General features: G+C 41.1%; 1 protein-coding gene across 1 annotated transcript in view; it reads left to right on the top strand.

Annotated features, from left to right (window-relative positions):
• CLASP1 (cytoplasmic linker associated protein 1) overlaps positions 1-27,425 on the top strand; it is a 273,563-nt gene that overhangs the window by 107,259 nt on the left and 138,879 nt on the right. The window contains exons 8-14 of the mRNA XM_081096080.1: positions 6,892-6,959; positions 18,472-18,624; positions 22,177-22,250; positions 24,382-24,474; positions 25,415-25,560; positions 26,411-26,546; positions 27,212-27,282. Of these exons, the coding sequence (XP_080952206.1) occupies positions 6,892-6,959; positions 18,472-18,624; positions 22,177-22,250; positions 24,382-24,474; positions 25,415-25,560; positions 26,411-26,546; positions 27,212-27,282 (741 nt within the window). The remainder of the gene's footprint in view (positions 1-6,891; positions 6,960-18,471; positions 18,625-22,176; positions 22,251-24,381; positions 24,475-25,414; positions 25,561-26,410; positions 26,547-27,211; positions 27,283-27,425) is intronic.

Genomic DNA, 27,425 nt, shown 5'->3' with positions numbered 1-27,425 from the left:
TTCAGCTCTTTCTTTCTAACCTCCCTCATGTATAGCTGCCATCTCCACACCCACCAAATATAGTCATGTTTTAATTTTGATTAGAACATTTAGTTTATATTATAGTTAAGTATGCCATGCACTATCTATATTTGGTGAATTATGATTACTTTACCTTTCCCCCCCCACATCCTTTTGCTTGTCCTGGGTTATTAATCATATCATGTGCATAGTGTCCACATCTTACCCTGAGGACTGTCTGTGTACTGCCAGTTGTGGACGTGACCTTGAGCCTGTCCGGTCTGCCGGGCTGCCTCTCTGCCTTCACAGCCTCAATTTCACGTATCCTCCTGGCAGCTCTACCAGCATGTTGGGGCTTCACTTCTCCTTTCTCTGCAGAAGCATCTGGTGTTTTTTGTGTGTTTTTTTTTTTTGGGGGGGGGGGCACCGTGTCTTTTTTGGTTTTCTCTCTTATTTTAGTTATGCATATCCTCCATTAGCTTTCTCAGAAAAGATGTGGAGGAGACTTTCTTTGAGTCTGAGAAGATCTTTATTCTATTTTGATATTGGTAGTTTGTCAGGGTTTAGAAATCTAGGTTGAAAGTTATTTTCATCCAGAATGTTAAAACTAATGTCCATGTATTCCAGCTTTTAGTGTTTCTTTCTATTGAGAAGTCCAAAGTCATTCTGATTCTGCAGTCTATCAAAGTAGGTAACTTTGATTTTCTGTCTCTAGAGTTTGTCTGAAACTTTATGGCGAGGAGTCTTATAGAGACCATTTTCATTGCTTGGAGGGCCTTTCAACTTGGAACCTTGTGTTTGGATCTGGGCTAGTTTCTTTACCAGTATCTCTGTATCTATCTATACTTATCTACCTACCTAAAAATTATTTACTATTTTTTAAAAAATATTTTTATTGATTTCATAGAGAGGAAAGGAGAGATAGAAACATCAGTTATGAGAAAGAGTCATTGAACAGCTGCCTCCTGCACCCCTGATGACCCTACTGGAGATGGCGCTTTCAGCTCCTGGCGTGTGTCCTGACCTGGAATCGAACTGTGACCTCCTGGTTCATGGGTTAATGCTCTGCCACTTGAGCCAGTTAATGCTCTACACTGGCTGGGCCAGACTATTTTTTAGAGCCGTTCTAGATTTATAGGAAAGCTGATTATCCTCTCCTCCTCTACCTAGTTTCCCCTGTCCTCATCTATATTTTAAAAGACTTTGTGAAGGATTGGTATTAATTCTTGTTTAAACATTTATTAGAATTTACCAAGTGTTCACCATCTGGGCCTTTGCTTTAGGGCTGTGGTTCCTAACCTTCCTAATGCCGCGACCCTTTAGTACAGTTCCTCATGTTTTTTTTTTTTTTTGTTTTGTTTTTTTTTTTTTGTTTACTAAACTATTATTTATTGAAATTTGCTAATGCTTCATTCTGCCCTGTGTGTAGGAATACTGCAGTGAAGAAGTCACTGCCTGGGGTGAACGGAGGGGGTGAAATAGAAACCCTGAGTTCTACAAACAAGATCCACAGAAACCTACATGAGGGCATTACGACAGTAATAAACTTTTTTCCTCCCAGGAATTCTGTACTGTCTCAAAGTCTAAAAGTAAAGATGGAGGGTAGTCTGGTCACAGATACTCCGTTTGTCCTTCTCTGACACATGGTCGGAGAGAAGTTTCCTGCCTCCTTGAGGTTACTAGTAGAAGTGGTCCAGGACTGGCTTTTACCAATGTGAGTTGGAGTGATGTGTGTGACTTCCTGGCAGAAACTCTAGTTGTTGACCTTGGCTCTTCACAGCTCATTCATGAATGCAGGCATAGGTCTGGAGCAGCACGTCTGCTGGCTGATACAGAAACTATGCAAGCTGGCTTATCGCCAGGGTGGGACAGTCCCAGATACGCCAAGTACCAAATGGTCACAGGCGGTGACATCCTAACCCTTCCTTCCTTTTAGAACAGGAGCTAGGCGAAGAACAGGGTCCAATCTCATTCCAGCCCAACTGTGAAGCAACTTTGTTATCATGGGATGCGTATCTTGGGTTTTCTGGGTTAAGTGGATGTCGACAATTTGCACCAGGCACTGAGTCAGCCTCAGGACGTTGCAGGGAATGTGACAGGCACAGTTCTGTCCTCATGCCCAGTTCCTCATGTTGTGGTGACCCCCAATTTCATTGTTACAAATTGAACATAATTAAAGCATAGTGATTAATCACAAAAACAATATGTCATTATATATGTGTTTTCCGATGGTCTTAGGTGACCCCTGTGAAAGGGTCGTTTGACCCCAAAGGGGTCGCGACCCATAGGTTGAGAACCGCTGCTTTAGGGGGATGTGTTTTGATTACTATAATTAATGTCTTTTGGTATAGGTCTATTAGGATTTTGTTACTTGTTGAGTCCATTTTGGTAGTTTGTGTCTATCTAGGAATTTTATCTAAGTTATCTAAATTTTGACAGAGTTCATATTGCCCTCTTGTAATTTTTCTTTTTTTCTAAGGACAATTAGAAATATGTCTTCTTTCATCTTTTAATTCCAGTAGTTTGAATCTTTTCTCTGTGGTCATTCTAGCTAAAGGTCTTTTCCAAGAACTAACTTTTGGTTTGTTGATTTTCTCTAATGTTTTTCTGTTTCCCTTTTCTATATATTTCTGCTCTAATTGTCATTATTTCTTCCTGTTGTTTGGTTGCTTTTGCTCTCCCCACCCCCACCAAGATTTTTAAGGGGAAGGTTAGGTTATTGATTTGAAATCTTGTGTTTTAAGATACATTTATGCCTATAAATTTTTCTTTAAAGAGTTCTACTTTAGCTGCATCCTATAAGTTTGGGCATATTGTATTTTCATTTTCATTCATCTCAAAGTATTTTATAATTCCTCTTTTGATTTCATCCTTTTTTATTTTAGTTTTTTATTGTTGACACTTTACAGATGTCCCCCAATCTCCCCATTTTTGACCCCTCCACCCAGCTCCTGCCCCACCCTAGACCTTCACCACACTATTGTCTGTGTCCATGGGCTGTGCATATATGTTCTCAGGGTAATCTCTTCCCATCTCCCTCACCCCCCTTTCCCCTGACAGTCAACAGTCTGTTCCATGTTTCCATCTCTCTGGACCTATTTTTTTTTGTTAGTGTATTTTGTTCTTAGATTCCACATATGAGTGAGATCATGTGATACTTGTTTTTCTCTGACTGGCTTTATTTTGCTTAGCATAATACTCTCCAGGTCCATCCATGCTGTCAGCTTCATTTTAAAAATATATATATTTTTATTGATTTCAGAGAGTAAGAGAGAGAGATAGAAACATCAATGATGAGAGAGAATCATTGATTGGCTGCCTCCTGCACACACCCTACTGGGGATTGAGTCCGCAACCCCAGCATGCACTTTTGACTGGAATTGAACCCAGGACCCTTTAGTCTGCAGGCCGATGCTTTATTCACTGAGCCAAACCAGCTAGGGCTGCTGCTTCTTTATTTTTTGTTCTTTGTTGTTGTTGTTAATCCTCACCAGAGGATATTTTTCTGTTGACTTTTTAGGGAGAGCGGAAGAGAGAGGGAAAGACAGAGAGAGAACCATGAATGTGAGAGAAACACATTGATTGGTTGCTTCCTGCAGGAGCCCTCACCAGGGCCCAGCCCGGCCCGGGGAGGAGCTTGCAGCCAAGGTACTGTCCCCAAGGTACATGCCCTTGACTGGAATCGAACCCGGGACCCTTTGATCCGCAGGCTGACACTCTATCCACTGAACCAAAAAGGCTAGGGCACTGCTTCATTTTTGAAGGGTAAATTTGTTGGTTATAGAATTCTTGGTGGAGATTTTTAATTTCAGGACTTTGAATATGTCATCCCACTGCTGCCTGCCCCCCCGTTTTTTTTTATGAGAAGGCAGTTACTAATTTTATTAAGGATCCTTGTATATGAGCAGCTTCTGTACTGTTGCTTTCAAGAATTTGTCTTTTCTATTGACATTTTGCTTATCATGTATCCAGGTTAGGTTCTCTTTAACTTTATCCTGTTTGGAATTTGTTAAAACTTCTTCTTTAATGTATGGGTTAATATTTTATATTAAATTTGGAAAGTTTATAGTCATTATTTTTTTACATATTCTTTCTGTCCCTTTTTTTCTTCTCTGCTGGCATTTCCATTATGTATATGTTCGTATTGTAGGAAGATGATCTCTTAGTTGCTGCTCTTTTTTTTTTTTTTTTTACACCCCCTCTGTTGTTGTTTTTCTCTTGTTTCTCAAACAGGGTATTTGCAGTTGGCTCATGTTTAAGTTTGCTCCTTCTTCCTTCTGCAGCTCAAACCCATTGCTGAGTCCCTAGTGAATTTTTGCAATTATTGTAATTTTCATTTCTAGAATTTTTACCTGTTTCTTTCTTATGTTTTCTCTCTCTTTATTAATATTATCTATTTGTTGAGACATTGCTCTTATACTTTCCTCTAGTTCAGTGGTTCTCAACCTGTGGGTTGCGACCCCTTTGCCTGTCGAACGACCCTTTCACAGGGGTCGCCTAAGACCATCCTGCATATCAGATATTTACATTACGATTCATAACAGTAGCAACATTACAGTCCTGAAGTAGCAACGAAAATAATTTTATGGTTGGGTCACAACATGAGGAACTGTACTTAAAGGGCCAGAAGGTTGAGAACCACTGCTCTAGTTCTTTACAACGTACTTATAATGGTAGATTTCATTCGGTTAATTCCAGCGTCTGGGCTTCCATTAAAGATGGTTTCTGTTGATTGATTTTTTCCCTGTGTATGGGCTATATTTTCTTATTACTTTACATGTCTCATAATTTTTTGTTGAAATTCATCATTTCAAATTATTTGTTGTGGCGCCTCTGAAAAGCACCTTCTTCTCCCTCCCCAGGCTTGTTGATGGTGTTCGTTGCTTATTGCTTACTTAGTGACTTGCCTGAACCGATTCTGTAGTCTGTATTCTGTAGTTGTGTGTGACTACTGAAGTCTTTGCTTGGTTAGCTTAGACTGCCGTGGTGGCAAATTGCGGCTCGCGAGCCACATGCGGCTCTTTGGCCCCTTGAGTGTGGCTCTTCCACAAAATACCCGTGCGTCCGCGCATGTACAGTGCGATCGAAACTTCGGGGAGTCTATTTTGAAGAAGTACTGTTGATATTTGGCTCTGTTGACTAATGAGTTTGCCGACCACTGGCTTAGAGTTCAGCTAACGATTGAATAGGTTTTCAGCCGGTGTATCTCTCAGCCTTTGCCGAAGGGCTCTCTGTGTGTGTTGCGGCATGCTTTCAGTTTCCTGGCCGGCAGACTGCATCTCCACCTTCCCCTTTACTGCCAGTGCCTTCTTCGGTCTTTCCTGGGCAGGTACCCAGCCTTGCACACACGTGTGGCCTCCTAGTTTCCCAGGAATATGTAAAGAAACCTATTTTTCTTGTTCTCTGAAAGCAAAATATTTCCTATTGCGCACACCAAGCAAGTCAGTACAAGACTAATGACGTGGCATGTGCTGTGACCGGGAATCAAACCCTGACTTCCTGGTTCTTGGGTTGACGCTCAACCACTGAGCAACACTGGTGGGGCTAGATTTTTAATTTAAATGCCAACCGTGCTTAATTGTGAGTGGCTGCCTAGCGCAGTTTGAGAAGGGATCTGAGGCTATAGCTGGACTTAGATGGAAAGATGGGTTGAAAAGATTATTGATACGGACCATGGAATGGGAAGGGAGAAGAAGTACATCAGGCTAGTTCCTCTCTTTCATTTTACCTCTGTCTGCTGATGTGCATTTTTGGCTCCCCTGTTACTTAGAATTCTAAGTAGAATAGAATGAAGAGGTTAGGAACCTCTAGAGGCTAGGAACTTTCCACATTCAGCATCTAGCTAACTCTGCGGGATTCAGTGAATGAACTCAGGCACTGAGACCAAAATGATTGAAATAACTAGTTTTCTGAAGTGAGGGCAGGGGACAGCATTAGGTACCAGCTTTGTCACATGTGGTATCACTCCCCTACATGGCATAGTACTTGGTGTATACAGAATACGAAAAGAATATAGTTCCCATCTTCACCCCAAGGAATTTCCATTCTGGTTGGAAAGAAAGGACACACATGGTTGGAATGATTAGAGCTTGTGCGACTGGATTGTTTGTAAGAAAAGTGCTAACATTTCAAATTAGGTCCCTGAAATGGATGGCGTAGGTTTGAATGCAGAAGTACATTACCTTGGTATCTTAACCTTTATACTTATTCAAATGTATCTGTGTTTGCTTGGGAAAGCCTCTTTTTTTTTGACCCCCCCCCACCCCCAACTTTCCTCTAATTTTTGGTGTCACTCAGAATACTGAGTTTTGCTTTAATTTAAATGTCAAGGTGAAAATGATCCACTAATAAAAAATTAATGTCATATTGCTTTTTTTAAAAGATGAAGATTACCCAGTTACAATGTTTGTAGATAAATTATTTATAGCATTTTAAAATTAAGCATAAATCACCAAAAAGAAAAGCCTTTGTAATATTTAGAGCATTTTACAAATCTTTATCCTAAGTAATTAGCAGTCTGTGCTTAGGCAGAAAAATATGCTTTTCATAGATTCATTTTGTATAGATCAATAAATTTAATATAATGTCCGAGAGGATGAGCTCTGGATTCTTAATCTCAGGGCTGAAATCTCCACCCCAACTGTGTCACCTATGCAAGCTGTGGGGTTCTTGATTTCCTGATCTGTAAAATGGGGATGGTAATAATCCCATATAAGGCTGTTACAAGGGTTAAACAAGATCTCCCAGTTAGAGCCCTCAGGTCAGTGCTTGACCGATAGTAAGTGCTTGTTGATGTTCTTATTGTTATAGTCACTGTCTTTGTTATTAGGTGGGTTTGTATTACTGTTTTTTCAGTGATGGTTAATAATTTATATTTTTTCATTCATACAGGTTGAATTTAATTTTTACAAAATTTGATGAAGTCCAAAAATCTGGAAATATGATACAATCTGCAAATGGTGAGTAGAGAAAGCAGTCATTTTGTTTTTGCTTTGTCAGTTTTATGTCAGCAATGCTTATGCTATTTCTGAGCAGTTGAATTTAATGTCTTGATAAGAGTTTCTAGGTCTTAAGACTTAATTTCCATTTACTCACTTTCCGAAGCCAAAAGCTATGGAGGTGTCATTGACATTCTTTCATAACCTGCCTTGAGTTCATCAGCTGTTCCTGTTGGCTTTACTTTTAAAAATACACCTAGAGTCCCAGTGGTTCTCACTGGAGCAGCTACTTTTCTCTTCGTGAAAGCCGTCATGGTAATTTACCTGAGCTCTTGTGTTAGCCTAACCAGTATTCTTAATTTTAGTCTATCACTGCACCTAAAGTTTATTTTCACACAGCAATCAGAGTAATCCTTTTAGAATGTAACTTAAGCGATGTCAATTCCCTCTTCAAAGTCCTCCAGACGTTTCCCATCACATAGAGACGACAGTTCAGTGGGTCGTCATGGCCTCCAGGCCCTGCGTGGTCTGGTGCTGATCACCATTCCGATGGCATCTTGTTTTGTTCTTCCCCAAAGTTCTCTCGGCTGCCATCCCATTGGCCTTTCTGATTTTGAACATCCTAAGCTTCTCTGTGGGTCGCGAACAATGAAAATACGTCCTGCATATCAGATATTTACATTACGATTCATAACAGTAGCAACATTACAGTTATGAAGTAGCAACGAAAATAATTTTATGGTTGAGTCACCACAACATGAGGAACTGTATTAAAGGGTCGCGGCATTGGGAAGGTTGAGAACCACTGCTCTAGGGCCTCCGTGCTTACGAATCCTTCTGCTCGAAACGTTTGTGCCCTCTGTGTCATCAGGGCTGTCTTCCTCATTCCATGCAGATCGTGGCTGTAGTATCACTTCATTACAAAGGCCGCCTGGAATAGCACACCCCGTTTCCTAAGGGAACTCTCTCTGCCTTCATCCTGCTTGACTTACCTTCTTAGTGCATATCACTACAAAACATTTTTATTCATGAGGGCAAGAACTTTGTTTTATTCCTTTATCCTTAATGCCTCACAAAGTCCCTGGCATGTGGTAGGTTGAATAAATAAAATAATAACTGAGACTTGAGTTCTGACCCATTGTCCAGTATTTGTATTCAGTTTATTGTAGCTTGTAATGATATTTGAGGACAAGGGGTAATTCTTGTGATTACAGAAGGGAAAGAAAAGAGTGAATTACTGTGTAAATAAAGTCATCAAAGGGACAATTGTGAACAAGAACTTTTTTATACTCTGGATACCTCATTGCATCATAGCTATTTCAGAATTGCTGGGGATCTGAAATCATAGCAGAACTTTCAAATTTTGAATATCTTGAGATTGTCAAGAAGTTTGAGTGATTTCCTCCATGTAAGGAAGGGCAAAGCCAGAACCCAATCCAGGCCTTTTGACTTACACTCGGCTATGTACCTACCATTATCAGTAAAGAATTTGTCTTTAGATAGCATGTTTCTTATAAAATGCTTAAACTGTCCTAAAAATTCTTTTATTAATTCCTTTTATTTCTTATTTTCTAATTCCCTTTATTTCTAAAGTAATTTTTTATTTTCAATCACAGGTGACATACACTATTATATTAGTCTCAGGCGTACACCCCAGCAATTAGATATTACATACTTAATACGTGATCATCCTGATAAATCCTGCACCTGTCTGACACTATGCAGAGTTATTAGACTGTTATTGACAGTGTTCCTTATGCTGTACTTTACATCCCTGTGACTATTCTGTAACAACCAATTTGTACTTCTCGATCCCTTCATCTTTCTCACCCATCCCACAACCCCCCTCCCATCTGGCAACAGTCAAAATGTTCTCTGTATCTGTGATTCTGTTTCGGTCCTGCTTGTTTGTTTATTTTATTTTTTAGATTTAATTGTTGATAGATATGTATTTATTACCATTCTACTGTTCATATTTTTTATATTCTTCTTAAAGAAGACCCTTTAACATTCATATGATATTGATTTAATGGTGATAAATTCCTTTAGTCTGGGAAGCTATTTAGCTGTCCGTTGATTCTAAATGATAGCTTTGCTGGGTAGAGTAATCTTGGTTATAGGTCCTTGCTTTTCATCACTTTGAATATTTCTTGCCAATCCCTCTGGCCTGCAAGGTTTCTGTTGAGAAATCAGCTGGAAATCTTAAGGGAGCTCCCCTGGTAGGTAACGGCTTCTCTCTTGCTGCTTTTAAGATTCTTTCTGTCTTTAACCTTTTGAACTTTAATTATGATGTATCTTGATGCGGGCCTGTTTGGATTCCTCTTCTTTGGGACTGTGTGCTTTCTGAACTTGTATGTCTTCCTTCACCAATAGGGAAGGTTTCTGTCATTATTTTTTCAGTGTATTTTCAATTTCTTGCTCTCTCTGTTCTCCTTCCGAAACCCCATGATGTGAATGTTGGAACGCTTGAAGTTGTCTCAGAAGCTCCCTACCCTGTCCTCATTTTTTTGGATTCTTTTTTCTTGTTGCTGTTCTGATTGGGTGATTTTTGCTTCCTTATATTCCAAATCATTTATTTGATTCTTGACTTCATCTACTCTACTGTTGATTCTCTGTAAATTATTCTTCATTTCAGTTAGTGTATCCTTCATTTTTACCAGTCCTTTTTCATGTGTTTGAAATTATCATTAAGATTCTTGAGCAACCTTATACCAGTGATGGCGAACCTATGACACGCGTGTCAGAGGTGACACGCGAACTCATTTTTTTGGTTGATTTTTCTTTGTTAAATGGCATTTAAATATATAAAATAAATATAGAAAAAATAAGTCTTTTTTTTACTATGGTTGCAAAGATCAAAAATTTTTTATATGTGACACAGCACCAGAGTTAAGTTAGGGTTTTTCAAAATGCTGACACGCCGAGCTCAAAAAAGTTTGCCATCACTGCCTTATACCATTGTTTTGAACTCTGTATCCAGTAGTTTGCTTGCTTCCATTTCATTTATTTCTCTTTCTGGAGATTTCTTTCATTCTTTCATTTGTGATGTGTTTCTTTGTCTCTGCATTTTGACTGCTTCCTTGTTTTTGTTTTGGGTAGAGCTGTTATGGTTCCTGGAATTGGTAGAGTGGCTTTTAAGAGGAGTACCTGGGACTCCAACAGCCTCCATTGTCACTCAACTATAATCTGGCTGGTTTTTACAGCCTGAAGATACGTGGACTTCTCTTCCCAGATCTGGAACCCTGGGCTAGGGGTCTGGTGTTGGGCTGGGAACCCCTTGTTCCTTATGGGAGGCTTTGGCAGGGGAGATATCCCTTCTGATTAAAAACATGCCACGCATCCCATCAGTGATTCTCTCTCATCGTTGATATTTCTCGCCCTCTCTCTTCCTCTCTGAAATTAAAAAAAAAAGCCCTAGCCAGTTTGGTTCAGTGGATAGAGTATCAACCTGCGGACTGAAGGGTCCCAGGTTTGATTCCGGTCAGGGGCACATGCTTGGGTTGTGGGCTCGATCCCCAGTGTGTGGTGTGCAGGAGGCAGCCCATCAACGATTCTCTCTCATCATTGATGTTTCTCTCACTTCTCTCCCTTCCTCTCTGAAATAAATAAAATATATTTAACAAAACAACAAAAAACATGCCACACATGGGTGTTGGACCAGCCTGTTCCACGCCTCCGCCCCTCCTACCAGTCTCAGTGAGCTTTCTTCTTGACCTTTCTAGTTGTAGGACTTCCATTCAGCCAGATTTCAGGCGGTTATGAATGATGGTTTTTCTGTATGTTAGTTGTAATTTTGATGTGGTTGAAAGAGGCAGCGAGTACTGGCATTTACCTACGCTGCCATCTCAGTTCTCCAATAATAATGCTTTTCTGATTAGGTAGCAAAAGCCCTGGATTTGAGCTAAGTTGAAAGAAACTATTAATGTAATAGCAATACTCTTAGGGAAGAAATGAGTTTCATCCTTGGTTGTATTTCTTGACATATTCAAATTGCTTTCTAAGATGTGTAATTTGGTCATATTTATATAAAGTGTAAGAATTGTGACTAAATCAACAAGTAAAAAACAGCTGAGTAGCAATTAGTCCTGTCTGTAATAGAATACTTCATACTCGAATGGTTCTTTTCGTGTTGCTAGGTTACCCCTAAGATCTTTTAGCTTTGACTGGCAAGAATATGGGAGTATAAAATACATTGTGTTATAGATGTTTCTCTTTTTTTCCATGTCTAGATAATTAGCAAACTCCTTGAAGCAAAAATTACAGTTTTTCTTTCCTTGGGTTTTGAAAGCAAATTATTTTCTATTTAAGCTTTTGTTCTTTCAATCATTCAGATATGTGTATGTTCACGGGGAACTTGGTTTTCAGCATGGAAGAGCCAGTTATTAAAGACTGGTTAGTGTCCTTCATCCGCAGCCACTCCTGATCTTTAATTGGATTTGACTGAAGCGAGGCCCATCATGAATTTGGTTAAATATGTTCATGTTCTTGAGTTTCATAAGCAAAGCTAACATGTTTATGAGGGAAGAATGAAAATATCATACTGGTAAATCCATGAACATTTCATCATTCAGAACCGCCTGAAATCTGGCTGAATGGAAGTCCTACAGCTAGAAAGCCAAAGAAAAAGACAAAATATTTATTTGCCAACAAAACTATAAACTAGATAAAAGATAATCAATTGGTCTTTGTACATGAATGTATCTAGTTTATCCTTTTACTGCCAAATGCATCCTACCTAATGTTTTTTTACTGAAAATTTTTATAATTTGAAAAATGTTACATATCTTTTTTAAAAAAAAATATATTTTATTGATTTTTTTACAGAGAGGAAGGGAGAAGGATAGAGAGTTAGAAACATCAATAAGAGAGAAACATCGATCAGCCGCCTCCTGCACATCCCCCACTAGGGATGTGCCCGCAACCCAGGTACATGCCCTTGACCAGAATTGAACCCGGGACCCTTGAGTCTGCAGGCCAATGCTCTATCCACTGAGCCAAACCGGTTAGGGCTACATATCTTTTTAAGTTGTTGGAAATGAGAAATACTTGTGCAAGTCTGATAACAAATAGACCAATGATTAATTGTTAGGTAAGATCTGAATTGTTGCCCAGTGTAGCTACGACTAAGTGTCAACATAAGGAACATCCAAACCCATAAGAATTTTTATGATTTTATTTAAGCCAAACTGATGACAGTTGCTGGGGAGCAAAATCTCAGCAGAATGAGAAAATGCTCCAGAGAATGCACCTTATTTTGTACATCAGAATCAAGGAGAAAGACACGATCTTCATTGGTGGTAGAGTTAGGGGGGTGGGAGAAAGGAAAGTGGGGATTAGATACAAAGTGAAATAAAGAGAGACACTTCTTTTGCATTGATAGGTATAGGATAGTTAACAGTATAGCACATAGAGATGGTATTGGGGGAACAAGATAACAATGAGGGTTCTGTGGTCTGGTGCTTTGGTGGGAGATTTGTGCTCTGAGGAGTCTGGAAAAAGGGATTTCTCAGGCATTCCAAAGGTATGTTATCTTTGCTGCAAAAAGACAGTTGACAGGGTCAGTTAAGTTAAAGATTGACCTTTGTCAAAGAAGATGCCAGCCTAGGATAGTACTACTCACCATGACTTGCTTTTCATTAGGAAGTTTGAATTCCAGACCATCTCATATGGCTACTTGTGGTCTCTGAGTTTGTAAGGCTGTCATGCAGGCCTCCCCTGAGCTTGTCATGTTTAGTATATGGCCCCTTTTTCATCCACAAGACCATTCACTTAAAAGTGAATTTATTGCCTATTGTTTTATTAAAAAGCCAAGCTTTCATTATTTTGCATAGTCTTTAAAACAATGCTGATGCCAGCCGGTTTGGGTTAGTGGCTAGAGCATTGGCCTGCGGACTGAAGGGTCCCGGGTTGGATTCAGGCCCAGGGCACATGCCCAGGTTGCGGGCTCGATCCCCAGTAAGGGGTGTGCAGGAGGCAGCTGATCGGTGACTCTCATCATTGATGTTTCTGTCTCTCTCCCTCTCCCTCTCCCTTCCTCTCTGAAATAAAAACGTATATTTAAAAACAATGCTGCTAGGGTTCCCAGGCCCTCCCATGCTTGTCTATTGGACTCTGCATGTCCCAAGGTGTGGGATTCCGGTTCAGTGTCTTAGGAAAGTGTTCCCATGGTCACAGGCTCAGGGATAAGCTGGTAGAAAGCTGGCAAGTGTGCTGTGCTCGGAAGACCACCTAAAACAGCCGGGAGGTGACAGTTTCTGAGACCAGCTTAAGCTACAGCTGACAGTTTGTTTTCTCTTCTGTGTGGAAATAAGATTGCTTTTTGACATTGTTCTTATTTAAGGTTTATGTTTGTAATGTTCTTCTCTGTTTTCAAGAGGAAAAGTCAGACAGTTCGTTAAATTTTTTTTAAAACTAGTTTTAAAGAAGGCTGCCTTACATGAGTAAAGTCAGATGAAAAGGTTTACCTCCTCCCCACCCCTTTAAAAAAAACCACTGTTATATATAGTCCAGGCTTTTATTTTGGAATAGGGTGCAGTTGTCCGTGGTGCAGATCACACTGCAGAAGGCCGTGGGTGGGAGCTGCTGGTGCAAGTTGCTGTGGGTAGACACAGCTTTCAGAGCACTGTTTGTGTTTGTACCGAGACCCCTGACAAACATGGCTACTGGGAAAGGTGGGCTCTTCTAATACATTCTGAAATTTTGCTGTTTAGGAAATAAATTCAATATGCAGATATTTAAGATTTTAAATATTGTGGCTGAAACTTAGGAAAATAATTGCCATGAACATTTGCATTTAGGCAGGGAAAACTGTGAGACCTACAGATACGTTCACGTTAACCTTTGAGGACCAGAGAGGAAGTAGATACAGTAAATCCAGATTGCTGAGTTTTCCTCAGCCTCTGGGTTCCACGTACTTTTAATTTCTTTCTGCTCTTGTACTCGCGGTATGTGGAGTTACTTTACACTTGCAGCACATTTGTCAGTAGGAATAAGCTGTCCTGAAAGGAATCTAGTGGCTAGAAATGCCAGGGTTTTAGCTGTGGGTAGAGGGAGACACAGGGAATTACCGCAGTGACGGGTGCTGCCTTTCTTCTTGAGAATCAGTTTGTACAATTTTCCCTTCCCTTTTAAAGACTTGCATTTTAAAAATGCACAAGTGGAACCGAAAAACTACTAAAGAAGTATTGTTTTCAGAAAACCTTGTTGAGTAGTCTTCAGTCTTCACAGGGAGGGCTTACCTATGCCTTGCCGCGTTGGAAGGACTCCCTGCGCACCAGGTTTGCGTTTGAAGGAGAGTGGGCTTGGTGTGATGGGGACACCTGCTCCGCTGTCTTGCTTTCCTCTGGGATGGCCCTCCTGGCAGGCTTTGAATTTGTTGTCTCTGAAGGATATTGCCATACCCGGCAACGGAAACAAGATGTAACAACAGAGACTCTGCCACTATACAGGTACTGTGCTGAGTAAATTTGCTGTGTTTATTTTGTAGGGGATTGTGAAGGTGTGTATTTATCTTCTTACACTAAATTTGGTTCAGTTTATAGAAAGTGGTCATATTGGAAGATAAGCATTTCTGCTTCTTAGTTGTGTTTTCACACTGGAGATTTAAAGCATAGAGTGGTGGTATTTCTTTTCATTTCCTCCCTCATGACATTATTCTGTATTCAGGTTAAGCTGCTGTGGGAAATCAACACCTGGCTGGAGGGTTAAATCACTCCTGTCTGGAGTGGCCTCTTTCAGAGCCCTTCACTTGACAATTTGACAGTGTGTTGCTTATAGCATTTGTCTTAAGTTGTTGTATTTGTTATTATTTTTTAAACGACAGGGCAAAATAATTATGAAAGTCAACTAATGTATTAAAAGCCATGGAGAGAGCCTGTAGATCTGAATTTAAAACGAAGACTTTTTCACTTGATAATTCCTTCAAATTGTGTCCTTGAAATGCAAGCCTAGAAGCATTGGTAACTTTTACCTTAAGTGGCTGCAAATGTAGTAGGAAATAAGGCTTAAAAGCTGATTTTTGTGGTTGTGGCATATTTGAATTTTCCTCTATGAAGCCGTGATTAACAAAGACCATTAGCCGTCTGCAGAATACAATACCTACGATTCTGCCACAGTTGAGTGGAGAGTATTTTAGTATTTTCAGAGCACTTTCCTGAATGCCTTTTGTTTGTCTTTGTTTTATGATCAGCACAGCAGCCCCTGAGGAGTAGGCAGGGCAGCTTTTAAACGTGGGTACGGAAGGCTTCAGGTTTTCTCTACTTGTGCTGGTGCTGGACAGAGCGGGCCGGACCGTGTCGTCTTAGTCCTTTCAGGTCTTAGTCCTTCCAGCAAAACCCGTAGGAAGCACTGTCTGCTGCTGGGATACAGCGCGTCTTTGTTTCTGACGTTGTACCATTTTCAGTCGCTGCCTTGGGGAATAATTAAGAAATGAAAGCATTCAAAGAGATACAGTGGGGCCTTGACTTACGAGTGTCCCGACTAACGAGTTTTTCGAGATACGAGCTGTCTCTTGGCCGATTTTTTGCTTTGATTTGCAAGCTAAAGTTCGGGTTACGAGCCAGCTTCAGATACCCCACCGCTAGTTGGCGCAGCAAACGTCACAGTGAACGCCACAGCATCAGCCCAGCATCACGTCTCACTGGTTCACTTTTTGATTTGACATACGAGTAATTTGAGTTACGAGCTCCGTCACGGAACGAATTAAACTCGTAAGTCAAGGCCCTACTGTATTATTAAACAGGCACTAGTACTCTATAACCAAGTTTTAGACACTTTGAAGTGTGGTTTTCCTAATCAGTTGTTTGCCAGTTGATAGGGGCTTCCAGGGAGGCAGTCTGGGAGAGGAAATTGTGTTATAAACCTGACGAGTTTGTTTTCAAAATCTGTTTGGTGTAATGCTGCAGGGGCAGATGAACAGGGGCCTTGTGTGCTTTCTCAGAAACTGAGGTTTTTGTTGTAGGCCATTTACTTCTGAGCTGAATTTTTAAAACAGAGAGTGTGTGTGTGCGGGGGCGGGGGAGGGGGCAGGGGGGGGCGGGGGGCGAGGGGGGGAGATTGCTACAGGGTGACCAACTTTAATTTTACTAAATATAACAACAACAACCAAACAAAATCCCACCTATCTCTTGTTCTTTCATAAAACAAGGACTATTAACACCAATAAAAAATAAGAAAGATGTAATTTGGAATAAAAGATAGTCCTTAAAGTGAACTAAATTTAACTCTAAGATTAATTACAAGTTTGTCCTTACAGTTCTCAGTTTGGTGCAGACTGGTGTAAATCATCCAAAAATGTCACCAGTACTTGTAAGTGGCTTTTGTGCTTAGAGGGTGGATGTAAGTGGGCAGGTGACGTCAGGGCAGCCTGGAATCCCCCACACTGTGGCTGCAGGAGTGGTGTGGCCTGCTCTGATAGCTTGTGTCTCAGCTTTGGTTTTTTCCCGCACAAGTTGGGGATAGTAATTCCTGCGCCACTGTGGGGGGTAAATGAGAGGGCGCATGTAGCTAGCCTGGCTGAGACCTGCCCATAAATACAGGACACCATCCACTGTGGCACCTTTACATGGTCTAATGGGAGGTGACAAGCTGGGCTGGGTGTTTAAAGCGATATAATTGATGTTTTTGTTTAGATATGGAAAGCTCTCTAAAGAAAAACAGAAGCAGAATCATGTGTGTAATAAGCCCAGATCTGGGTTTCCGACAGCAACAGGACTTCATGGGGAAATGGCTGATTTTAGGGCTGGAGCAGGGAACATACCCAGTGAGCCTGGTACATCTTATGCCAAAAAGTAAGGACCTGCTCAAGCAAGACAGAACAAAAGGCAGTCATGGGGTGTCTGAGGGACACAGGCCTCAACTGAAAGATTCTCAGTGGTCAGAGCCGGAACAAGTTGAGCAATGAAACAAAGTAGTATTGGCTTATTACCCAAAGTATAAACTCTGTAGTGGTGAGTCCATACCAGTAAGCAAGGGAGACAGACAACTCTCCCACGCGGAGTTACTCCCGATCAGCTTTATAGCTCTCCAGCCTAGGAGAGGAGAGCATAGCTCCCATGCTGTGTGTGATGAGCACAGCGGCTTCTCCAGAGGGCAGTGCGGCCAGCCGGACACACACTCCCTTAGGGGACCGAGGCCCATGTCAGGAGGCTAGTTGATGGCATGTTCTCTTGATGTGATGTGATGTGATGTGATGAGATGTGAGTGGCATTTTATCTTGTACTTTTCCTTCCCCAAACCCATAAACTCCATCTAACCATGAAGGAAAAATCAGGTAAATATTTGCAGATTGAAGGATATCTGTGAACGCTCCTACCAGTGCTCCTGGAAGCTGTCAAGGAAGTCTGAGGACTCACACCTGGAGGCCCCTAGGGAGGTGTGATGACTGCGTGTCGCTTGGTATCCTTAGTGGGATCTGGAACAGATAAAGGACAGTAGGAGAAAAGGAAGGAACTCTGAATAAACGATGGATTTTAGTTAATAATAACGTACCAAAAGTGCACGGCTAATGTTAGATGCTAATAGTAGGGAGACTGTGCGTGGGGTAAATGGGAACTCTGTGCTGTCTTCACAACTGTCTGTCACTCGGGCACTATTCCAAAATAGAAAATTAAAAACAAAAGCCTGGAAGCTAGTAGTGGAGTGGGAGAGAAGCCTTTTATTCTCATTTTATTGTCTTGTAATATTTGAGCTATTTAATTATGTTTATACATGTATTAATTTTGTTCTTTGAGAAAGGTTCCGTAGTGGGATTATATGCTTTTATTTTTATGTTTTTTTTTTAAATTTAAATTCTTTATTGTTGAAAGTATTACATATGTCTCCCTTTTCCCCCATTGACCTCTCTCCGGCCACCCCCGCTCTCCCAGCACATGCCCTCACCCCCCTACTGTCTATGTCCATTGCTTATGCTTATAGGCATACATAAAAGTCCTTGGTTGATCTCTTATCCGCCACCCCCTTCCCTCTGAGGTTTGACAGTCTATTCAGTGCTTTTTAAAAAAAGTATATTTTTATTGATTTCAGAGAGGAAGGGAGAGGGAGAGAGAGATAGAAACATCAATGATGAGAGAGAATCAATTGACTGCCTCCTGCACGTCCCACGCTGGGGATCGAGCCCACAACTTGGGCATGTGCCCTGACTGGGAATCCAGCCAGGACCTCCTGGTTCATAGGTCAACACTCAACCCCTGAGCCGTGCCGGCAGGGGATGCCAGCTATTATTTAAAACTGCATGACCGAACGGTCAAACACATGCTAAAATGTTTCTAAGTGGTGGCCTTACGAGAGATTGCTTTCTTCTTTATGTGTTATCTATTTTCCAAGTGGGTGGAGGGGTCCCAGATTAGTGAGAGTGAACTGGATGGTGTGGCTGCATTCTGGACTCACCTGAGGCCTGGACAGACCCTGAACAGGCACTCCGATTCCAAAAGAGGAGGCAAGCTATTCACCTCTAAGGCTAGATGTTTGAAGTTCAGGCAAAAAAGTTCTTAGAAAACACAACAAAAAAACAGTGATTTCTGTGCTTACTCTTCAGATAAAAATTTTGATGATGAAGATTCTGTGGATGGTAACAGACCTTCCTCTGCCAGTTCTACATCATCCAAAGCCCCACCGAGCTCACGGAGAAACGCTGGAACGGGGACCACCCGGCGGCTTGGACCGTCCACTCTCGGGTCTAAATCTTCAGGTAATTCCAGCCCTGGGGGGCGTTGTGCGGTCAGCTGTGCAAGCTTTTGAAACCAGACGTGCGTGGTACTTGCCTCTGGGTGCTTCAGAAGTGAAGCAGTCTCGCTTGCAATATGTTTCTGCTGCCGTTCTTTAACTTCTGTGCTGGTGCTGTCGGTGGTGAGGAGTTGGAGGGATGTAAATTTGAGATGCTGTGTTGCCACCTTTTGGTAAGCGGAGCCTGTAGGACAGTGGTTCTCAACCTTCCTAACGCCGCGACCCTTTAATACAGTTCCTCATGTTGTGGTGACCCCCAACCATAAAATTATTTTTGTTGCTACTTCATAATTATAATTTTGCTACTGTTATGAATCGTAATGTAAATATCTGATATGCAGGATGTATTTTCGTTGTTACAGATTGAACATAATTAAAGCATAGTGATTAATCACAAAAACAATATGTAATTATATGTGTTTTCCGGTGGTCTTGGGCGATCCCGGTGAAAGGGGTCGCGACCCACAGGTTGAGAACCGCTGCTGTAGGAGCATGAAGCCCACACCCAGGGAAGAAGAGCTAAGAGATAGAGGAAGAGCATTTGTTGATTGTTGGGATCTAGCGGTGTCTGAAATGGGGCCTTTTTAGCCTGTTTTTATTTATCAAGACAGACTATCTGGAAGTCAGATTGTATCTTCTGTCTTTAAAATGTATTTTGTTTCTCCAGGTAGCATTATTCCTTGTGAGATTAGTATAGATATTAAATTAAGTAAATAGGAGGGATTAGTTCCTTGAGGCTTGAAAATTGATTTACAAAGACTTCCTCCCTAAATCCCTCCTCCCACCCCCGAATTTGGACAGTTTGAGTCCTTATTATCTACTTTCATTTTGATGTCACATTGTGCATTTATATGCAAATTTCCTACTTTTTACTTCTAAAACACTATGTGGCTACTGGTTTTAGACTGTGCTCCTGTTAGCATTGGGCTTTTGAGTTTGCTGATGTGCTGAGTTAAAGCTGGAGCCGGGTTAGCACCCGCATGCTGCGTCCTGCTGGTCTTGGCTGCTCTCCGAACTGGCCCTGGAGTGCTGGAGTCTGGACTGGAGTGGCGCGCTGCACTGCAGGCCCTCTGCCAGCAGCTCTGTCTGCTTGGAGAGCGTGAACCTCTAACTTTTTTAGGGGAGTGCATTTAAAAATTTTTATTTTTGTTATTGAGCTTAAATTCACATAGCATAAAATTAACCATTTTAAAGGTCACAATTCATTGGCATTTAGTATATTCACAGTATTGTGCACCTACCACTTCTAGTTCCAACACAGTTTCCTCACCCCAAAAGAAAGCCCCACACTCTTTATCCATTGCTCCCCTTCCTCCCAGCCCCTGGCCACCACAGTCTGCATTTTGTTCCCGAGACTTTACCTATGCTGGCTTTTTGGAGAAATGAGATCTTTGCTCTGGCTTCTTTCACTGAGCATGTTTTTGAGGTTCATCTGTGTTGTAGCATGTATCAGTACTTCATTCCTCTTATGGCCAAACAGCCTTCCTACTCCTTTTTCTTGATCTATTCTTGAGTGGTGTCGATTCTACAAACAAGGTTTCAGAAAGTTCTGCATGATCAGACCTCTTCATTTCCTTCCCACCCTTCACCCAGGCGTTCCTTCCAAAAGTCTCAGCTGTGTAACTAGCAGAGACACCAGCCCTGTCTCCCCTTCGGCCCTGACCTCATCTCTTCCCCATTTTGCCTAGCACCATGGCCATGAAGTTCCTTGTTGGCTCCTTCTTGTCAGATTCCTTAGGTCTTGGCGTCCTCTTCCCTTCGTGGGTACGTGGGGCAGTGCCTTATGCAGAGGAGGCACTCCGGACCTGTCTGCTCAGTGGGATCCAGTCCTAGTGCTAGAACAGGCACAGAGCACCCCAGCTCAGTGCGTGACTGTCACCTGTCCATAGTTGGCCTGTAAATGCAGTGTGAGTGAGTGTTCATCGGGGGTTGGCATGCATGTACTGCTGCCAGGAGTTGTCCATAAAGCCCTTGTCTGTGCGGGTTCCAGCAGGACACCCCTTTTCTGTGCGGGTTCTAGCAGGACACCAACCACCAGAGAGGTGTCTGGTAAGAAGCTCTAGGGAAGCACTCACAGGGACCAATGCGAATCAATGAGGGTTACAAGGATGACTGCAGGCACCAGTTTTGAAATCTTTAGTATGAAAAACAACAACTGTAAGATGTCATAATGCCGGGGTCCAACCCCAGCGGGTCCAGGGGTCCCCAAAGGCGTAGACCGAGTCGGCAAAGAAGGAATGACCCGGAGACAGCGTTCAGTTGATCATCAGCCTAGCCAGGATCTCCAGCCACGTTCTGGTCTCGATCTCCAGAGGGGTTCTGCTTAGGATCTCCAGCCAGGTTCTGTGTCCATGTTCTCTTGCTAGGTTCTCCAGGTTCTCCAGCCAGGCTCTGTAGCCATGTTCCCTCGCTAGGTTCTCCAGCCAGGTTCTGTCCAGGTTCTCCAGCCAGGTTCAGTCACCAGGTTCTAGTCAGGTTCTCTTGCCAATTTCTGTAGTCAGGTTCAGTCCAGGATCTTTTGCCATGTTCTCTCCAGTGAAGTTCTTCTGTCTCTAGAGAACGTTCTGTGTAGGTTCTGTGCCAATTTCTGTCTCTCCCTCTGTCTCTTGCTGTCTTGTTACATCTGTATTTATACCAGTTGATTCAATCCTATCAATCTCTATTACAAAGGTTAGGGCGTTTCTTATCTCCATTGCAGGGAGTAAAGATTATGTAGCTTAAGCATGATTGTTCGTAGTTAAAGTGATTAATTACCCGCCTGGCACTTAGTTGAGGGGTTTTATTCCCTCCCTAACTTCAGGGAAAAATCCCTACCTGGGGAAACAACCTTTCTCAGAGAGGAGACCTTGGCTAAAACACAGTGCCAAGAAGGTGAGCAAACATATCAAGAACAGTATGCCATATATGCCAGGTCCCTTGAAACAGCAAGGATGGACCGGCTCCCGGCATCATAAGATTTTATATGTGGCGTTCTTAATAGCAAAAAGAAAAACATGCTTCTAAATGACAGCAATTAACTTTTAAGTATACAAAGCATCTTACAACAATTTTATAGGGGGAACTTGCTACTGATGTATAAATGAAAAATTGACAATTATCATGAGTTCGAAGGAAATGAAAATGTTTTAAGGCTAATTTAAAGTGGAAATGAAACTATTAAATGCGTTAGAACTTATTTTAATTGGTTGTGTATTGACCCATGAACCAGGAGGTCACAGTTTGATTCCCAATCAGGGCACATGCGAGGTTGCAGGCTCGATCCCCAATAGAGTGTGTGTAGGAGGCAGCTGATCAATGATTCTCATTATTGATGTTTCTATCTCTCCCTCTTCCTTCCCCTCTAAAATCAATAAAAACATATTTAAAAAAAAATCAGTAAAATATTGTGGAATCACACTTTATATTTTTATTAAGCTTTAAAGAAATGATTACAAATCTACCAAAATATAACGTTTATTGTATTTATTCAGATTCTTCCAATGCACTTAATTTACACTTTAAAATAAATTTTTTATAGCTCCAAAAGAAGGAGCTGGCGCTGTTGATGAAGAGGATTTTATTAAAGCCTTTGACGACGTACCTGCAGTGCAGGTGAGTGAGGATGTTTGAGTTTGATTAAAAGCAAGGAGAGGCTTACTCTTCAAATTTCACTTTTCAAATATGTGGTACGGAAAGTTCCTTACTCGGTAAGTAATTTTAAGTATCGAGACTATAGGAGATCTGAGGTTGCAGACTAGAAAGTGTTGGAGCCTTTTATAGCTGAAATGAGCAGAAGTCAAGGCCCAGGATGATCTTTCAGTAAGAACTAGAAGTAAGTTGCTTCCTCTAGTAGCAAGTTGGTAGGTCAGGGCACATAAAAGAGGGGGGAAGGGAGTGATTAGATTATACAAAGGAACAAAGAAGCATGCTTATTTAGGGATTTTTCTTAGAAAGAAAAATTTGTAAATTTGAAGGGTTTTGGTGTCTGAGAAGCTATGAAGAATGGTTTGATAAAAGCTTATTTATGCCATCTTGATGCTTCGCTTAAGTACCTAACAGATGAAGCAAAGGTATTGATAAAAGTTGGGGTAAAGTCATATATTTTATCTGCTTTGAATATCACAGTATTTTTTTATCAGTGACTGGAGGTAGTAATACTTTTCTTCGCCTACATTGACTATCCAATGCTCTGGATTCCTATAGCATTTTATGTCTATACTAGAGGCCTGGTGCATGGATTTGTGCACTGGTGGGGCCCCTCAGCCTGGCCTGTGCCTTCTCGCAATCCGGGACACTTCGGAGGATATTGGACTGCCGGTTTTGGCCCAATCCCCACAGGCCAGGCCAGGCTGAATAGGGCAGAAGCCCGCAGTCCAACATCCCCTGAGGGATGTAGTAGTGTGCAAAGCAGCAGGCAGCTGGGGAGGAGCCCGAGCCTGGGCGGGCACCACGCCACTCCCACTCATCCTTGCCCCGCTGCGCCACTGCTGCTCGGGTAGCACAGTTGCGGAGGCGGGAGAAGTTTGTGCCGCTGCAGCTGCACTTGGCAGCCATGAGCCTGGCATCTGGCACCCATCAGTCAGCTGAGTGGAGCTCCTGCTGTGAGAAGGCACTGACCATCAGCGGGCAGCTCCTGTGTTGAGCGTCTGCCTCCTGGTGGTCAGCGCACGTCATAGCAACTGATCGACTGACTGTTCTGTTCTTGGTCGCTTAGGCTTTTATATATATAGATGAATTGCTAGTTAACTACTGTTTGGTTTCCAAATGTGTGTAAATAAGATAACAGGCATCTTCGGCTAAGTTTCATCTTTAAGTCCTTGATCTTCCCAGCATGTCTCATTCCTGGTTGATGATTTTCCTACCTGTCTGATCAGATGTGGGAGTAAATGAAAAAGTAGATTTGAAAGTGATGGATGTGAAATGGATTGTGTAATGCACTGTTATATGTGCTACTAGGAATCCTAAAGGACTTGTGCACCGCTGACCGTTCCCAGCAGGTCTTGTTCTTTTTTTTTTTTTAAAATATATTTTATTGGTTTTTTACAGAGAGGAAGGGAGAGAGATAGAGTTAGAAACATCGATGAGAGAGAAACATCGATCAGCCGCCTCCTGCACATCCCCCACCGGGGATGTGCCCGCAACCCAGGCACACGCCCTTGACCGGAATCGAACCCGGGACCTCCCAGTCCGCAGGCCGACACTCCATCCACTGAGCCAAACCGGTTTCGGCGGGGTCTTGTTCTTTTTAAATGGCAAGCCATCTGTTAAGCTTACCATAAAGCTGTATTTGAGGCTGGGTTACTCATATATGGGCACCAGATCTAGTGGGTACATGCTCACAAGGGGGATGAAGCTCACTCTAGGACAGGGGTGGGCAAACTTTTTGACTCGAGGGCCACAATGGGTTCTTAAACTGGACCGGAGGGCTGGAACAAAAGCATGAATGGAGTGTTTGTGTGAACTAGTATAAATTCAAAGTAAACATCATTACATAAAAGGGTACGGTCTTTTTTTTTTTTTTTTTTTTAGTTTTATTCATTTCAAACGGGCCGGATCCAGCCCACGGGCCGTAGTTTGCCCATGGCTGCTCTAGGACAAATCTGTCCAGATGTTATCTCATAGGCTCTTCTGGAAAATGAAATGATTTATTTTACTAAATGCTCTTGACTTCATGTAATTAAGAAATAATCTTTTTTATTCTTTACATTATCTTATGCTTATTGTAAATTAATTTTGCTTACAGATTTATTCCAGTCGAGACCTCGAGGAATCCATAAACAAGATTAGAGAAATATTATCTGATGACAAGCATGATTGGGAGCAAAGAGTAAATGCTGTAAGCCAGTGATTTTATGTGATTTCATTTTCACTAGATTTATTTATATCTTCTAAACTCTTTATTTTGAAATTGGGATACAGCTCTAATGAATTTTAAGGAGTAAATATTTTAAATAAAAATTACTGCATTAACATTTTACCTTTTAGTAGAGTACCTCACATCTATTTTTAAAGCATGCAAACTTACACCTTTATGCAGATCCTATATTTTTAACAAAGACCTAATTGTGGAATGTCTGGTGATGCCCTCCACTTTCATCTGGTAAAGACAGCGAAGATGCTTTTTAGTGGCATTTAGTGTGATCCTCCCTTCCTTTCTTCACATTGCATGCTAGAAAGTCCTGTTTGTCTGTTTTTAAAAGTAGATTAATGAAAGCAAGTAGCTGAATGTTAAAGGGACGGTGCGTCTGATCTGAGAAAGCTGTTTTTACAGTGGTTGGCTGGCAAAAAGAGGGGTGGTAAGAAAGCTATTGTATTCCCTTTCAAATTCAGACCAGCTTTTAGTAATGATACAGTGGAGGATACTAAAAGAGACTGTAGGATTGCTACTTCCTTTGATTTATTAAATAAATGGCAGTTGGAGTGGGTGTGGGGGATGGTAAGCTTAGGAAGGAAGAGCCTTTTACAAGCTAAAATGCAGGCTCTGGTGATTTTATCATTAGGATAGAATGTATACACTAAGGTGTTTTCAATTTAAAATGCATTTTGTAGAATTGTATTTATCATAGATACTACATTTTAAAAATTGTTCTTATTTTTGCTATGTAGATTTGTTCCATATATTAGCTAACATTTAATTGGCCGAGTTCTTTTTGGAAAACTATTTCTATATCATTTAAGATTGACATTGATCTCTCATATTTGATGGCTTCTGTTATTCCGTATGTTCTGTTTTAGGAACAGTTTTGTATATCTCCTAATTTTCTCTATCCCATTAGCTAAAAAAGATTAGATCTTTACTTTTGGCTGGTGCTGCTGAATATGATAACTTCTTTCAACATTTGAGACTTTTGGATGGAGCCTTTAAACTATCTGCTAAGGATCTGCGGTCTCAGGTAGTGCGGGAGGCTTGTATCACGTTGGGGTAAGGACTGCAAAGCTCCAGATTCTCACGTCGTAACATCCTAGGCACAGGCTTCGGGGCGGTTCATGGCTCTGTCCGATGGGTCTTTCTAATGTTACTCCCGTCTAGTCTCCAAGACCCATTCCAGTTACACTGCTGCTAATACTTTTACAATACTTCTCGCCCAATTATGTAAAGTATGACAGATTTTAAACTTTATTCCGTGACTTAGCTCTGAAGCAGTTGTTACTAATAATACTGAAAAATGAAATTTATAAACTTGTTTCTCAGCTTTTTCATTGATTTTGCTGACAGGAGATAGCATGCTTATCAGAATTTTTTATTGTTTCTAGAAGAGTACTCTAGCTATAAAATTAAAGACATGCAATGTAGTCTAGTAAATGTTTATCCTACTTAAACTGAATCTGGACCAATGTTTGGAGCTGCAACTTCTGTGTTAGGAAGTATGTCAGAACATCAGAGGAGCAGTGACAGCAGATGGCATTGCGGCTGTTTAAAAGCTTTGGCTGCAGTCAGATGTTGAAGCATGAATATTTTATGTTGAAAATAAAAAGGGTGAAAGAGAAAGAGTGAGGCAGCTTTTCCCTGTTTATGTTTTATTAGTGTATGATAAATTTGTCTTTTGCTATTTGAATTCTAATTTGTTGGAAATGATTTACTTTTTTTTTAAAAGGAACAATGGGCTTCTGGCTATTTGCCAAGTCCTCTACATGTACATTGGAAAGATTTGAGACCCTTGTCCTTAATTTCTAGATAACTTTAAATGAGGGTTCTAAAATGTTAAGAGTTTTATATGCTTCTCTGTTTGCAAGAAATAGAACTACAGTCCAGTATTCATTTCTTATTTTAGGCATCTGTCATCAGTTCTGGGGAATAAGTTTGACCATGGAGCTGAAGCCATTATGCCAACTATCTTTAATTTAATTCCAAACAGTGCCAAAATTATGGCCACTTCTGGTGTTGTAGCTGTTAGGTTAATCATTCGGGTAAGTATTGGCCTTTTGCCCCACTTAATTATAGCACATGAGCCTTTCACATTCCATCACGTGAATTATGGATGCGGTGTATAGTTACTGAGGTGTTGTCATGGACTCATCATTGCTTGTAAATATTGGAGCATCCCCATCTGCTTCTGAGTTTCTACTATTATTTACATCTCCACATTACGCTCCCTTTCCTTCCTTCCTAATGCCTGGTCGTTCCACTCTAGGTATTTGTGTTTGTGGTTTTGTTACTCACCTGTAATTGTTATTTACTTAATAGTAGGTAGCAGAGAAACAAAATATTCTCTTTAGTTCAGCTTTCTAAACATTTACATTTAAGTAATTATTGAAGTAATTTATATACAAGTTTTCAGTAAAATTCAGTTGTTCACATGGGTTAAAATGAAAGTTCTCCCTATCACCGCTCCCCACTCTCAAGTCCCTTTTCCCAGAGGCAGCATTGGCCGCTGAGGCTTGAGGTTAACCAGAGCCTACCCAGAATATTCTTATGATTGTGGTTACTTACTTCGTATTACTTTTAGTTCTTACTATTTGCACTGCCTGCTTAATATTAAACAGAAAGCCATTTTGGGGTATTTCCATTAAAACAATATCAAAATAAATTGGTCTGCTGACCTCTTTTCAAGTGTTCGTTTTTTTGTTCTCAGCACACACATATCCCTAGGCTAATACCCGTGATAACAAGCAACTGTACCTCCAAGTCTGTTGCAGTTAGAAGGTAAAATTTTAAACAGTTTCTTATTATTTTTGCATTGTTTAAAAACCAAAAAAAATTTCAATAGGAAAAAGTTTGTTTGAAATGTTTAATAGTATTTAAGATTGCTGCAATAAATAACTTTATATTGAAGAATTATGATCTAA

This window comes from Myotis nattereri, assembly GCF_964212035.1.
Source record: "Myotis nattereri genome assembly, chromosome: 7".
Lineage (NCBI taxonomy): Eukaryota > Metazoa > Chordata > Mammalia > Chiroptera > Vespertilionidae > Myotis > Myotis nattereri.
Note: the sequence above shows the minus strand (reverse complement) of the source record. Positions and strands in the feature narration are given on the sequence as shown.